General features: G+C 41.5%; 1 protein-coding gene across 1 annotated transcript; it reads left to right on the forward strand.

Annotated features, from left to right (window-relative positions):
* The first annotated feature begins 3,172 nt into the window (after nucleotides 1-3,172).
* On the forward strand, nucleotides 3,173-14,437 carry SLC66A3 (solute carrier family 66 member 3). Its single transcript, XM_061460816.1, is given in 10 exon segments — nucleotides 3,173-3,358; nucleotides 3,361-3,443; nucleotides 3,446-3,660; nucleotides 6,185-6,267; nucleotides 6,718-6,787; nucleotides 7,366-7,423; nucleotides 8,627-8,747; nucleotides 10,208-10,249; nucleotides 12,090-13,857; nucleotides 13,902-14,437. Coding segments are annotated over 9 exon segments (849 nt in total). The 5' UTR covers nucleotides 3,173-3,270; the 3' UTR covers nucleotides 12,179-13,857; nucleotides 13,902-14,437.
* The last annotated feature ends 1,718 nt before the right edge of the window (nucleotides 14,438-16,155 follow it).

Consider the following 16,155-nt stretch of genomic DNA (forward strand, 5'->3'; position numbering starts at 1 on the left):
CTTACTGAATTTGAGTAATTCAGAGGTAAGCATGGATCTAGAACAGTACCAGTTCCAGATCCAAATGCTACAGTTCAACCTCTTCTCTGGGCTACAAGCTCAATGTAGATTTTCAACATAAAAGGGACAATTTCAAGTTTAATATGAAAACCCATTTAAGGAGTTCCAGTACAAACTCGTTAATATTTTCCTTCCCTTATGCTCCTTCCAGTTCTTTGGCTTTTGGGTTAGGTTTTTAAGTCTGTGTTTCACATTTTAGGCTCTTTAAGTACTACTTTTCAGCTATCCTATTATTTTACATAACGTGCCATTACCCAGAATGGCCTTCAGTTAACTAAATAAACCATTTCACAGAGCAAACACTGAGACGACAAGGTCCAGGGATTTTTTGCTTATGGTAGTTTCATTCCATTGGTGATACTTCTGTTCAGCCTAACATCAAGTAAATGTTAAATAAATGCAGCCATGTTTCCAATTTTCCACAAATATATATAACATACTACACACAAAACTAATGAACTACATGCAACCTCCAGTGTTTCTTTTACACTCCTACCACACACATTTGTATAACATAACCTCAAAAATGAAGTATACAGGGATCCATTGGACTTCTTTAGGAAGAGGAGGTTCTTCCTAACAGTGCTGAAACAGTCATTCTGCCACTGGGGAGTCTCTCAGCACTCCTTCCTTATGGTGAGCTTTTGTGATGACTCTGCATCAGCCTTACTACTCAAGTTAGCATCCTTTCATCACAGTAGTCATCATGAGCTATGCCACCCTGTCCCTGCGATCCCAGAGGTCACAGTTTTGCAACTGCGCAGGTATATCAAAATTCCTCTGTTCTCCACCTCCCACCACCCCCACCCCCCAGGCTGTCCCTGTTCACACAGGGTGTTCGCACTCCCTTCTCAAGGCAAGTGAGCATGACTCCCACAGCCTGCTGTCCCTGGCCATCTCTGTCCACTCCCAGGCTTCCTCCACACATCTCCTAGGGAGCTGTCTCCATCCCCACAGGTTCCTCAGTTGTGGAACTTTCTTTATGCTAACCTAAAGCTTAAACTACCAATTATCTATCAAGTGAACTATTCCCCTGCTGGCATGGTAGGCTGAGGAAATAATGAGCCAGAGTGCACTCTGCATTCCTTGCAAACCCACAGAATTCAAGACATCGTTTTGCTTAAAAACTCAACTATGATAAGCCAACATCATTATTGGAAAAAATTCTTCTGGTTTGGCATTCTGTCTTTGGTTCTTATAGAAAGATTATTTTCCTTCTTTTTGTTTCTAATGGGAATCAACATTTGCATTCCTCCTTGAAGTGCAACAGCATTAAACCACTGCCCACCTGCTGTGAAACAGACAATCTGGGCTGTAGATTCAACTGTAATGAATTTATTACTGAATTGTAATTTAAAGTGGTTCTGCATTCCTCTGCAACTTATCAAGTAGAAGAGTCTGGAATTTGATATGAAACTAAGTAATATAAGCAGAATAGGAAGAATTTCTTATACTCTTCTAATTTTTTTTTTTTTGGTCATAACCTTGAATGGGGCTGCCCAGCACTGTGATGGCTCTTTCTTCCCCAAGTTGCTAGTTAAGTGGCCAGTAAAAAGATATAGAAGATTATCTTTAAATCACTTTGCTTAACTGACTGCTTGCAGTGCATAGCAGGATGTATTTTTAAAAAAGCTGAAATGTTGACTGAAGTTAAATGTTTGTCTTTGTTAAATATAAAAATAGCTGAATGAAAAAATGCTCATGGACCTGCTTAATAGCTTAAGGTCAGTTCAGCTTGTTGATGACTCTAGTAGGATACAAGGCAGTGCGTTCTATTGGTATTTTTACTGCATCTTGTTGGATCAGCATCCACACAGCAATACACAACTTTAAGTATTTATATTATTATTTTCAGATTATCTGAAGTGATAGACACAACTACACCCCAAATCTCATTTTAAATGAGGTAACTTCATCTTCTCTAATGGCTTACTCCACTTTATTTCAAGTAAACAATACTTCCAGAAGGCTGAGAATTTGGTTTACCAAGAAGATTTTGGAACAGCTTTAATTTTTATATTACAATTTTCATTTCTTCCTTTGGAGTCTTATTGTCTTTGAACAGCTTAATTTAAATTCTATTAACAGAAACACAGTTTTTAAATAAAAATTCTGTATGGGGGGCATTTATTTCAAGAGTTTTGAGATTTTATGTATTTCTAAATGTCTCCTTTAATGACTGAATTACAGAGGGCAGCATGACCCAGAATTCAAACAGTGTTTTAAAATACCACAAAAAGGTATGTGGAATGAATGCAAACAGGTTTGTCAAATCATATTATCAAAACAACAGAAAACAATTTGTGAGAAATGCAAAAGAGCTGAAACTAAACTGCGCCAAGAACTATCAGGCATACAGAAATGAAACTTCCACTGAAATGAAAAGGAAGAAATGTTATGCCTGAAAATAATCCCTCGTGTTAAAGCAATTATGCTGTAGGTAAAAATCTGATTAATGGTATGGATTTGACATGGAGTTGTCCTAGCCATATGCTGGTACGAAAGAACCATGTATGTGCACGATCAATACGAATGCATTTTCCTTGGATAACTGCTCTTGCTCAGTTCTGACAAACTGACGCGTATGGAAGCTTTAAGGACTGTGCTTCACTGTTTCTGTGCGTTACTGTGCATGGTGGGTAGGTGTGCATTCCGGTGAAGTTGCTCCATCTCTGATAAGCTGACAAGTCTGGCATTCAGAAACATTTATTTTTGCTTAACTTTCCTTCTGTGCAACCAAGACCACTGCTGTCAGAACTACACCACTGCTGCTGCTGCAACCAGCACCAGTGTGTCTTGAAACCATGGGAGCTGGAACACTGGTGACTCCATTTTGGGTCAGAAAATGGAAACCCAGCTTGCAGGTCCAAACCATGAGCCGACCACCAGTCCTAGATGAACACAACCCATGGCTAACTGTTTAAACCAACACAGCATATGATGATTACTGTTTTGTGGCTTTTATTTAAGGCAATAAAGAATAAGTCCAGGGACAACGCTCATAGTTTCTCGGCCCCAACACCGAGGATCGTGACCTGTGGGTAGGCCCACAGCCAGCGGCATGGAGACACCCGGGAGACTCGGCTCCCGCACGCACCTGCTCCCCGTTCCCCGCGGTGCTGCAGGAAGCACTCCCCCTTCCTGAGGAAACCGCACCGCCCTCCCGGTGTTGCCAAGAGCGGCCCTCTGGGCTGGCGAGACGCGGGCCTGATGCCGACCTTGGGACGCCGGCTGCCGGGCCGGGCCCGGCCTTCCTCTGCCTGCAGGCCGGGCGGGCTTCGAGCCCACGGCCCCACGCCCTACGCCCCGGGCAGCGCGGGCGCCATGAGCGCTCCGTGACGGCTGGGGCCGGGCCGGGTCGGGTCGGGCCGAGCTCCCCGCCACACCCCGCCACGCCGCACCGCACCACACCGCGGGTTGCCCAGTTCGGCTTGCCGCGGGTGTGCAGCGCAGCAGGATGGCGCCGACGCTGCTGGAGCTAGCACACTGGAGCACCTGGGCCGTGTGCGCCGTGATCAAGCTGCCGCAGCTGGCAGCCGTGCTGGCGGCCGGGTCGGCGCGGGGGGTTAGCACGGGCAGCTTGCTGCTGGAGCTGGCCGGGTAAGGCCGCGGCGGGGAGGCCGGGGGGCGACATGGAGGCTCCCCCTCCCTGCGCGGGGGCGGCGTGCGGCGAGAGGACCGTTGGGGCTCGCCTCGGCGGGGCTTCCTTCAGCTGCGGGCGGGACGCTCGGCGGTGTCAGTTGGTGATGGAGTTCCTGCCTTAGCAGGGCCGGCCGCGCACAGGAGGGTGTTGAGTGGCGGGGCGAAAGGGTCGGAGAGCAGTCCTTGCTCTCTTCGGTTTGAAATGGTCGGAGAGCAGTCCTTGCTCTCTTCGGTTTGAAATGGTCGGAGAGCAGTCCTTGCTCTCTTCGGTTTGAAACTGCTCCTTACTGTCACTCACGGTCAGCCTCCGCTGAGCCTGCCCCCTCCCGGTTCCCCTGTCATGTGAGTGTGCCGTGTCCTGCATTCGTTGGGCGTACAGGCGTTTTGGAGCAGAAACTTCCCGTTTTAGTGTGTTTCCGCGCTGTTGCTTAAAGGGAAACTCGGCTTTTTTTGGTTTTTTGTTTTTTTTTTAAACTTACCCCAAACCAGCGTGAGACAGGCAGTGCGGCTGGAGTGAACACCTGCTGTTTGGTTTATGTCATGTATTTAGGTTATTAAATGGTCCGTGTGCCATGTTGTGCAGGTAATTGTACTAGTTAGACGGGCTTCTCTCATCTGAATATGTAAAACATTCTTTAAGAAAATTATAAACCGTGTCCAATTGTAAAGATTTGTCAGTCTGTAATAAGCTTACATGGGCTAGGCTTATTAAATCTTGCTTAAATAGGATTGCATGGAATGAGAAATAAGTAAAGTGCATGTGCATGCACATTCATGTGCATGATGTGTTCCAGGCCAGGTTGGATGGGGCTTTGAGCAACCTGGTCTAGTGGAAGGTGTCCCTGCCCATGGCAGGGATTGGAACTGGATGAGCTTTAAGGTCCCTTCCAACCCAAACCATTCTGTGATTCAAATGTGGGTACAAGCATGTGAGAGAAAGTACACTGAAGAGTCTCATCTTTGCTGTACTGAGGAATGGAGATGGCCAGAACATGTAGCCATCCACACCAAGCCAGAAAAGGGCTTTCTATTCAGAAAAATCACCTCACAAAAATTAGACTTTGTTTCTGAAAGCACCTGTGCCTCATCTTCGGTTAGGTGCACAGCAACTGTCCACCCAGCTCTGGCACTGCAGAGGCTTGGACATACAGACACCTCTTTGCATGGAGCTGTGCAGAATTGTCTTGGTGTCTGCTGTGGCTGTTTGTAGCCCATGTTTATCCATGGCACTGAGCCCTTGTGGTTGCTTTTTACCCTTACACGTAAGAGTAGTGAGCTAAATTCTAGTTCCAGCAGAGATAACTAACCTTCCCGCCCAGCCAGAAAGCAGTTTTAAAATGAATCATGTGAGTTGGTGTGCATTAGAAAGGCTTTTTAAGAACGTTTCAGAAGAGCAGGGAGAAGCCGTAAGTATATCCTCAGCACTTGCGTCATAACCACAGTACCCACACCAGTGCAGGATGTGCAACTGCTCTGGGCAGAACTATTTTAAAAGAGTTGCAGCAAAGCTTTTTTTAAACTTCTGTTAGGACTATTTGTTTATTTAGTAGGTTATTTATCCCACAACCTTTAGAAATGTTGCAGCTGCAGGGAGCTTTGGAGCTACTGGTATAAACTGGGATGGTTCTGCGGAGTCAGCATGCAGTGACCTGGCAGAGGAGTGACACAGAAATATGGTGCTGATGGCAAGGAGTCCAGTTTGACCCTAAAGACTTCTAGGAAATTCTGATATTTAAATTCTGAATTCTGTAAAAGCCAGTTTCTTACAAGGCAAGTAGTTCCTTCCCTATTACATCCTTGTACACTGGAAACCCATCAATTTTTCCTCACATAAAACTATGCCCTAAGAGTCCTTTCTGTTTTTTAATGCAGCCTTCAAGTTTCTGTCTGTCTGCATGGGCTTGCATGAAAGTTGAAGACAGTAAAGAAAACATCATAAAAATTAAATGCCTTTTCGATACTTTATTGTGGAGTGGCAGGAAGGTGAACTGTCTTTGTTTTATGCAGTAAAGAATAGGCTCTTAGTCTAAGCAGCACAGCTACACTACGCAATCGGTGTGGTCTAGACACCTTGGAAGATGTTTTCTGTTCCTGTAAACTTGCTGAACGTATAGATTGAACTGCAAACATAAAGAAAGAAATCAAGAGTTATCGCAGAGGCACCAAGGCAGTTGCAAAGTGAAGGTATCTTCTAGGTCTGGTCTCTCTTCGTCATCAGTTGTAATTAATAAAATTACACGTTACACACTGTTACATGAAGACCTGGACAAGAAGTGTGGGCAGCTCTCTACATCTTACTCTGTTGGAGGGTGACAGAAGTAGACTGTCGAATCATCAGCCTTGCACTTTGGCTTCATGTTCATTTGATCGGTTTGACAACAGGTGCTACACCTATCTGGAGCCTTTGGCACAATCAAACCAGCTGTGAAGGATCTGTCCTGTTCCTTTGTGCAGTCACACTGTTTTGTGTCTTTCTGTTCAGCTTCCTTGTGTTTCTGAGATACCAGATCTATTATGGTTATCCCCTGCAGACATACCTGGAATATCCCATCATCATTGCACAAGGTAATTTTTTAAGCCATGCTTTGGAAATAAAACAGGGCTCATTCAGCACTCGAAGGATCTGCATGTAGGTGCAGTACTCCAGTGCAGTGATGTTAATCTACTGACCAGTTCTAGCTGGAACTGGGGAAAAGAGGGAATGCACATCTCCAATGTAATTGAATTCTTATAAATTTTATGAAAACATTATTGGGTAGAAGAAAAAGATCTAATACACACATGGAGTTGCAGTGTAAGTTCCTCCTTTATCTGGTAACTCCACGTGGGAGAAAAACATTATAAACACTCCAGACTCTTAAGAAAAGCTTCATTTTGGAGTTTGCACTGTTTTAGACACAATCAAATTTGAGAGACAAAACCCCGTAAGATACAAGTTTCCATAGATGTGGCACCCAGTGGTGCATTTGGACCCTTCTCTCCCTTCTGTGACAAGCAATCTTTTCTTTCTTTCAGATGTCATTCTTCTTTTGTTTATTCTGCATTTCAATGGAAACAAGAAACGAGCTTTGTTCTATGCAGTCATGTATCCTTTGAAATCTGGGAATTTTGGTGTATGTAGCTTGTTTGGTAGTTCTTTGCATAGCAGCTATGATGTCATTTGTTTTGTGCTACTGTTGTAAATAATTTTCAGCCACCCTTCCACATTACATGCTGATTTCTGGGATCCCAGTAAAATATCTACAAGACATAAGCTTTATGTGCTTTAGAAGGACCACAACTGATTGATAAGGAGTAAGAGCAATGCTTCATTTCCATCTTTGCTAGAGGTGCAGGGTCGAAATGATGAATCTGTTTTCTTGGATTCCTATCCACGCAAATTGTACTTGCTGTGATGAATACAGCAGTGTTTGAGGTTTTTTTTAAATCTCAAGTCTTGTGCTTTGGAGCAGCTCTGGAGAAACTCCAGGCACTGTTCAACCAAAGACAGTGTGAAGAATAGGAATACTTAGTGTTTCAAGCAGTGCTTAATGTTTTATGTAGATTGTATAGTCTTACAAAAGTTTCAATAAGATTTTATCCAGATGTTTAAAAAAATCTAATTCCCTAGGCAGTTTTGGAATCCTAGAATTTTCAGTGCTATGAACCTTAACATAATGTAAGATTCTGGGGGGGCTGGTACATGATAACACTTCGGAAGTGGATAATAGACCTGGCCTTGGTAAGTGCTGCATGATTATTTGAAATTAGGTCTTCATATGAAATAAAGATTTTTTTTCTGGAAATCTTTATCATTGAAATCTCTCCTTATATTTGTCCTTAGAAGAATTCATCATTTAGGTTAGCTTTCAGAACAACTAGCCAGTTTTCAAATACAGCTGGTTCTCACTTCTGTGAGTAGCACTGGCAAGAGACTCAGGTGGGTTGGTGGAGTTATGTTCTGAGGTTAAGGTTGTTAATTGTGGTGCCTTAATTAAAACTAGCAAAGGTTTAAGCTGGTGAAAAAGTATTGCCTCTTTAGTCCTAATGTCATAATCCTGATTAGTAAACTTTACCACGAGAGGAAAGCAATAGAGCATCAGTCAAAGCATTTGATACAGGGAATGTTAAATATTTCACAAGATCTTTTTTCCCTTTTGGCCTAGAATTTTGCAAGGAAGCTACCATCTGATAATGCCTTACATAGGTTAAAGAATTTTTTCCCCTTATAATCAGAAGAAAGTTAAAATTGAACTGAGATGAACTGGAGTTGCTAATGCAAAAGATGATAGAAATGAGGATAAAAGCTTCTAAGCCTAACAGTGATCCTTGCTTGCAAGGGAAATCTGGGCATGTGGAGGTCCCCTCTACCTGCTGCCTTTGAAAATCCCCCCCTCAAAAGGATGACAGAGTGAATAGTCTGTTCCCTTCATTTTTTTTCCCCACCAATTGGACTAATCTTCCACACATTCTAGTTAGTTTTCTCATTCTTTGATGGTTTAGCTTGCCAGACATAATGGTAACAGATGGTCTAAATCAACTTTGCTGTTTAGACTAGACCAGTCTCATTTTAGCTAACTGGTATAAACAGTTTTATGTAGCAGGTTGAGAGGCTTTTTAGTTTGTTTGCTTCTTACTGTATTTGCCTCTCTCAAGCATTTGCCAACAGTAGTAGCAGTTGTGCTCTTTGAGTTTCTTTCTCGGCAGTACCTTGGAAATTGGTCTCTCTTCTGGCAACTTCAGTTTTTTGCTTTATGGTTCCTTAGTAAGAAGCTGAAACGCTTGAGTTGGCAAATACTGAAAAAGCATGTACAGTTTTTTATTCTAAATGAAAACTTAGTCACGGTTTTTGCTGAGTTACATACTAACAGCCATAAGCTAAACACTGAGGTAGTGCAATGGCAGAGACAGAGGTTCTTTCTCGTTTTTTTAATCTGCTTTTCAGAATTTGTGTACATTCATCAGTGCGGCCAGTAAGCTGGCTCAGCTGCAGTGTCTCTGGCAGACAAAAGATTCTGGACAAGTCAGCGCCTTGACCTGGAGTATGTCTGCATATACCTGCGCAAGTAAGCGATGGGCAACTCGGTGTGAATCACTGAGTTTTCCTCTTTTAAAGCAGTACCTCTTAATGCCTCATTCAGTAGGTCTTTACTCAGTCATAGTACGTAGAAATATTGCCTAATAGGGTTCCCCTCAGTGCCAACTTCTGGGACTCAGATACAACACAGGTCTTGAAGTCAAGTTTTATCATTGAGACCAATGACATTTTCACTTAGAAAACATGCAAATATTCTCAAGATAACGTGGTACAGTTGAAATAACTGAGTGTCTTTACAAAGAAACAATTTCAATGTTGTAGGATTTAATAAAATTACTAGTGATCCAGCATGAAAAGGTACTAAATTTTGAGTTGGACAACACTAATTCTGAGAAGTCATCAGTATCTGAAGGGGGCCTATAAGGATGCTGGGGAGGGACTCTTCATTAGGGACTGTAGTGGTAGGACAAGGGGTAACGGGTTCAAAATTAAACAGGGGAAGTTTAGATTAGATATAAGGAAGAAGTTCTTACTGTGAGGGTGGTGAGGCACTGGAATGGGTTGCCCAAAGAAGTTGTGAATGCTCCATCCCTGGCAGTGCTCAAGGCTGGTCTGGACAGAGCCTTGGGTGGCATGGTTTAGTGTGAGCAGGGAGGTTGGAACTAGATGGTCTTAAGGTCCCTTCCAACCCTAACTATTCTGTGATTCTAAATAGGTACACACTTACTGCTAAATACCTTTAATACTGTGACTATGTGTAAATGTTTCTAAACAGAGGCAAATTTAAGAACATGCAAAGAACAGTGATTTGTACAGTTCATGTGTTAACTAGCTAGTGGTTTGCATGAACAGTTCTTCTATAGCTATTTGTCAGAAGTCTCTGTCACATTCGCAAAACTTGTTCATAATGTTCTTACTGTAAAACACAGTGATGCCAGATGTATTGCCCTGTGAAACATAATTATGAATTGTGGTATGTTCACTGAACAATGGCAGTGAACTTTCTAAATGGTTTTAATATGCTGCAAATGTGAAATAATTAATGTTTAGATTTGTTGTGGGTAGGAAAGCTGGATTCCTCTTATTTGCAGAAGCCTAAAAGCAATCACGTGAACATTCACAATGGCCAAGTCATGCTAACTTGGTTGTGGGTGTAGCTCAGTAGCAGCTACCAGAGGAGAGAGCTGAACAGAAAGAGGAGCAGTAAACTCTGCCTACATCCAGTACAGTGAGAGAGACAGAAAATTCTAATTATATCAGTCATTTTCTCATTAAAAAAGACCATTAATACAATGTCACACAGCTTTGAGAGCTTGATCTCCGAAGCTAAAACAGTGATGCACAGAAAGTGGGAATATCTCTACAGAGTATATTATTATGCAAGTATTTTACAAGATTATCCTCTATTGAAAAATAGATATTTCATCATTTTTGAGGGTATAAACATGTTGTATCTAATACACTAATAAGAATTCATTCAATTTACAGCAAGGATATTTACAACCATAGTGACTACAAATGATCTTGGGGGTGAGTAAAGCCTGGAATTGCCTGTCTTTCCAAGGTAATGCAGTTATCTGGTCTCAGAAGACCAAACCATGAACTTGGTATACTGGCACTGTGAGGGAAGAAGTTAAAGCTAAGAAAGGAGCACAGGGTTACACATCAGTGAAATACCTGGGGAAAACAAACAAACAAACCTGCTTACGCTTATCGCTTGGTGACAAGTGGTCCAGAATTATTTTTTTTCAAACAGTAAAAGCATTACAAAATCAACTTAATTATGAAAGTAGCAGAATAAATCATTAAAAATCTTTAATATTTAAATACATAAATAAATAAATTTAGTAAAATACAACTTAAACTGTGATAATTGAGTGTTAGTTTTTCCAATAGTAAGTGCTTCTTATTGGGGGGTTTGTGCAATAAAAAATTCTTCTAGAAATCTGAAGTTCTAGAACTCTTAGTATATCAATAGTTTTAGGCACATTCAGAAAGTTTATTGCAGGCTGAAAATGAAATAGTAGGCTGGTAAGATATAAAAAAACTGGCTTAAAACATGTAATTTGCATCCGCCTTCATCATAAAGCAGATTCATTTAACAGCTGCTTACCATCCTGACAAAACTGAAAGAGCTAAGGAATACAGCAGATTTTTCAGTAAGTGGTTCAAAACAAGACTTGGTGGATGTAAGACAAGTAACAAAATCACATTGTACTTTATTTGGTCCTTGTTCTGGTTCAAAACTCCTGTTTCATCAGAAACAGCACTAGAATGGATTTATTTATTTTTTTAAGCAGCACACTGCAGCACAATAAGGCTGTGGTTTTACAAGCAGTTAAAGTGGCTCTTCCTCAGGAAAAGGAAGTCCCTGGCTCAGTCACTCATTTCCACCCCTATGCTTGCTGCTTTCTCTTTGCCAGAGGAAGAGTCTGTGGGGCCAGGCAGTTAACTGGCTCACCAAAAAATTGGCATAATGCACACGCAGACGTTTAGTCTAGATCAGTTATCAAGTTCAGTTTGCCCACAGCTACACACTTACACTGATGAGAGAAGCAAGAGAGGTGTATTTAGGGGAGGAGGGAAGGGAGAAAAACATCCTGAATGTAAAAAGCTGGCTCTGGTTGCAGCTGCTTTTAAAAATTCAGCACAGGATGCACTGGGGCATGAAAAAGATGGCAGCAAACATTGATGCTGTGCTGATCTAATGGGAAATTAAAATTTAACTTCTAACTGAACACTTTGGCATGTTCCTCTTGGTTTCATACAGGTGTATGAAACTGTCAAATATCACGTATTTCTCAAAATAAATCTTGTGCACATTTCTGTGAATATTGCAGATATCAAATGTGTATTAGCAATACCTACACTTCCAATTGTGCACTCACAGGCAGAGACTTTTTTTGGTTAAAAACCCTACTTTTTTCTCAGTTGTCAGATTTTCTCTCATTAAAATCAGACAGATACAAGTATTTCCTGTCTCCCCAAAGTCTAAACTTAACAGGTGACACTACAGAATAATCCCTTTATTGTAAACAACACGCACAGTTATAAAGGGCACGTGAGAGGAAACTGAGTTTAATTTTTGGTGTAAATATACATTTTTATGAGGCTACTCCAGACTTCTACTGTTAAAGGTACTGTAGCATATTATTTTTAACTATAAATTTTAAGTTAAATGCTGTCCTCTGCTATATTTACTCAAATTGCTTCTGTGTTCCTGAATTAATTGACTGAAAAGAGTTGCAGAATGGGACCCAGCCTATTTGCAGACCAGGGAAGATTAGAAAACAGCTTGTCCTCTGAAAATGACCACAGTTGACATGTTTTGATTTATGCTTACAAGATATTTTTTTTTTCCCCCTTTTAGTTCTCATCCGTTTCATAACCATGCTCATTCTCAATATTTGGGTCACAGCCACAATCCTGCACTACAGGAAGACTAAAAAGACTGATTAGAAGACACTCCTCAGCACATACCACAGTTACCATCAAAACCCTTGACACAATTAAGGTTAAACAACAGAAGAAAGGTTGAGGAAGCTCCCTGTCTCTCTCTTAAGCCTGGTATTCATCCCTAAGCATACCTAGTACGGTCATGCTTGTTTTCTCTTAGAAATAATTCTGCTAAGATAGATACTTAATTTAAGCAGCATATTTTTATTCGTCATATAAGACAAGCTTCACTGGTATCACATTTTCTATGGGATTTTTTACTAAATGAACAAGGTATTTCATATTTAGATGTTTATATATTCTCGTATCACTTCAGTACTTCTGGTTACATATATGCGATTTTCTTCAATTTTGCATCAACATAGCAACTCATCTTTCTTCATCTGCTGTATGAAAAACAACAGATGTTTGTCTTCCTGCAAGCAACTCACTTAGTTTAACTATCTGTATTTTAGGATGAAGAAAACTAAAGGCCAAATCCAAAATCAAGTTCTAAATGTGTTTTGCTAAGTCACAAATCCAGCTGGGACTGTTGTGCTCACATGAAACACTTAAATAGCGGTTTGTACAGCTGACACAGGATACCTAGTCACTTTCCTCAATACACCCAGTTTTGATTAGGATAAGAGTAAAACCTCTGCTCTGAATTTTAATTTTTCAACCTAAGCTCTCATTCACTGAACATACAGTTTTGGGAACAGGAGAGACTAGAATGTGTAGTAATTAATGAAACTTTGAACAACAGTGTTAAAAACCGCATTCAAACAGGAATTCCTGAACCGATACCCAGGCTCCCCAAATGCAGTCCCTATGGAGACTGGCCTAGCCGCACGTGCGCTTTTAGGTGCGCAGCATTGATTCCTCCCCAGTGGTTCACAGTTAAGATACTGCTCTGTGCTCTGTCAGTTTTTAGCCTGTCTAAGTTTGCTGAAGAGCATACAGGCTTCACTTAAATTTTTACTTTGCAGATGCTAATCAATATGCATACTGGCACAGGTTGCCCAGAGAGGTGATGGATGTGAATGTCTTCATCCCTGGAGACATTCAAGGCCAGGCCAGATGTGGTTCCGGGCAACCTGATCTAGTTGAAGATGTCCCTGCTCATTGCAGAGGGGGTGGACTAGATGACCTTTGAAGGTCCCTTCCAACCCAAACTATTCTATGATTCTGTGATATTTAAAAAGGTAAAATCTTGAGAACTATTAACAGATCTGGAAGTAATGCCTTTCCAGTCAAAACTCCAAACAATTTGATTGTTTGGAGAACAATCAAAATTCATTTTCCAAAATGAAAAGATAGGTATTTCATGAGTTCTTACAGTATTATTGATTATTGACAAGTTAAAATCATGGCACCCTTGATCTTGACACCCTTGATAACTAGTGACAGACTCTACTGACGTCACTTGAGGCAGGTTTTCCTTGCAAGACACTGAATCACAGGACTCTTGTGGAAGAGGGGGATTTTCTCTGCAACAGCAAAAGTAGCTGTTTGTGCCAGAGCACACTCCAGTCAGACCGAGACCTCACCATCAGAGAGCACAGCTGCTCTTTCCCATTTGAGTGGAAAGTGCTGGGAAGAGATGCATCTGTGGACATGATTTCACGTATCTCACATTCTCGAGGGCAAGCTCGAAGATGAACACTTTTCATTGCTCCAGTAAAATGTATGCATGTCTCTATGTTGGTTGAGAGAGTAACTGCAAATATCCTGTTACTGATTCTAGTAAAGCTGTGTCAGATACCTGAAGTGGTCTAAATGGTGGCAGGTGGCATGTGATGTATTTTCCAGGTCTTGTTAATAAATGCTATTTTTCATGACTGATCAATGTCATTCTTACAGTTAAGTTTCATTGCATTTAATTTTTATTTTGTTTCAGTATATGGAGAGAAAATTAAATACTCATTATGGGTCATTAATTGGCAGTTTTCACCTTAATACTTGAAACATCAGGCTGTGCATTCACCTGCAAAATACTAAAGAGCTCCAGCATCTGAAAAGAACAAAACACTTCCCATCTCATTTTCTTAACTAAAGCCTCTTCTTGATAAAGATTTGTGTAAAGTCCAAACCTTCTCTGTTAGTGACTTCTTTTATAGTCCTGAATGATGCTGTAGCAAATTGAAGACCTCCATTTTCAGTTTGAGGATCAGCACTGCAAGTTGGTTTTTTTCATCATAAAATGCTGAAAATGTGATTAAGAAAACTTCTCTACACATTACTTAACATATTTTTAATAAAGCATTTTAGAAACCTGGGGGGGGGGGAAGACTGAGGAAAAGAAGGCTGGGGAATTCACAAACTTAAGGTAAAGTAATTTTGTGGACTTGGAAAGCTGGACCACGAGTTCTCATTCAAGCTGCAAGAGATATGGAACAAATCAGAAGGTAGCAAAAGTTCTACACACTTTTTTTTTTTCCCCAGAGAACAATTTCTGTCACTTTGGAGAGGCAGACATAGGCTCAAGTCCTGGGCAAGCCCTAAGAGAGCGCAGCCCCTGTGGTTTTCCAGTACATAAACTGTAACCTCCAGGGCTGGGTTAAAGGACAAGAACAAGGGGAGGATAAATCTTGTTAAACTTGTCATTCAACAGCATCGGGAGAGGCCAGCAAATTGTCTGCCACATGATGCAGCAGCAATCCAAAGGCAGGAAGGGCCAGACAGCACTGCAGATTTACTGCAGTGTGGGTAAGGCAGGAAGTGTCTGTCATCCTCAGGGCAGGAGGTGACATGTCTCCATTGGCAGGTCCTGCTCAAGTGCCTGGTTATACACTTAGTATCTCCCTGCACCAGTTTATAACATGCTCACAAGGTAATGCAGCCTTTCCTGTCCTGGTGAGAAAGTGCAGGTCCTGCCAGGACTGTGTCAGTGTGAGCGTTCTTGACTGAGAGGACAAGGTCTGAACTCTAGTGAAGCCCACCAGGTAACCCCAAATGTCTCCAGCCATGAATACGATGAGCTGCAACTGTGTTTGATAAGCTACAAGCTGTACTGAGCCACACGTCTAACAGTCAGACAAAGTGTTTATCCTGAGACTTACTACCCCCAAAAAGAGTGAGGGCATGATTCCATAGACAGCAGGTTGCTGGTCTGAAAGTGAGGATACAGACAATGGAAAACAAGTACAGTTTACTGTTCCCAAAAGCCTATTTCTGAACTGTCCTCAGTGAACAGGATGTTGCACACAAATGCAAACCCATCCTCTCCCCTACCCTATGGGCCTCTGTGACGCTTAGCACTCTGCGCAGAGTAACACCATGTAGACATACCTGTTCCTTGTGTTACGCTAATCCAGCAGAAGACGCCAGTGCCTGGACTGCTTGGAAGTGCCTGACCCTTGAGCCTTTTACACTGCCTTATGCTGTGCACACAGCTGCTCCATAGCCTGATTCTGCCAACCTGAACTACTACAATATGACTGAAAGGAATGCAGTGGGGAGGTGGACACACAACTCAACTGGTGGAGCTCAAAACTGGATTTTAGAGTGGGTTGACTCTTTGGAGAAAGTCATTCACTATTAGCTAAAAGGTCCTAAACAGCATATAATGTGTAGAAAGTCTTCATTCACTCCTTTAAATGAGGTAAAATGACACTTCCTGCACTGAACAATCATTATCCATTTAAGGACATATGTAATAGGGAAAAAGAAAAAAGGAAATAACACCTCAGAGCCCACAGGAAGAGCTATTACAAAAGAAGAGTTACACAGATGTGGAAATCAGTTTAAATTAGGTGGTTTCCCAGCCATGTTTTTTCTATGATGATAAACAGTAATTACTTCCCTGCTAATTCTTTTCAAGCTGGTTTGTTTTATTCCTTTCCAGATTCTTTGATATTCGAGATTCATATGAAGCAGAACATGAAACAATTCGTATGAAGCAGAACATGAAACGATACCTTCATCACTAATAATGGTTTAAGGATGTCCAGTTTGGGATGTAAGCAAGCTGAAAAAACCCTTAAAATGGGATGTTATTA

This window comes from Pezoporus flaviventris, unplaced genomic scaffold (assembly GCF_033815535.1).
Source record: "Pezoporus flaviventris isolate CSIRO_AGI_PZ_B2104156 unplaced genomic scaffold, CSIRO_AGI_Pfla_v1 ptg000031l, whole genome shotgun sequence".
NCBI lineage: Eukaryota > Metazoa > Chordata > Aves > Psittaciformes > Psittacidae > Pezoporus > Pezoporus flaviventris.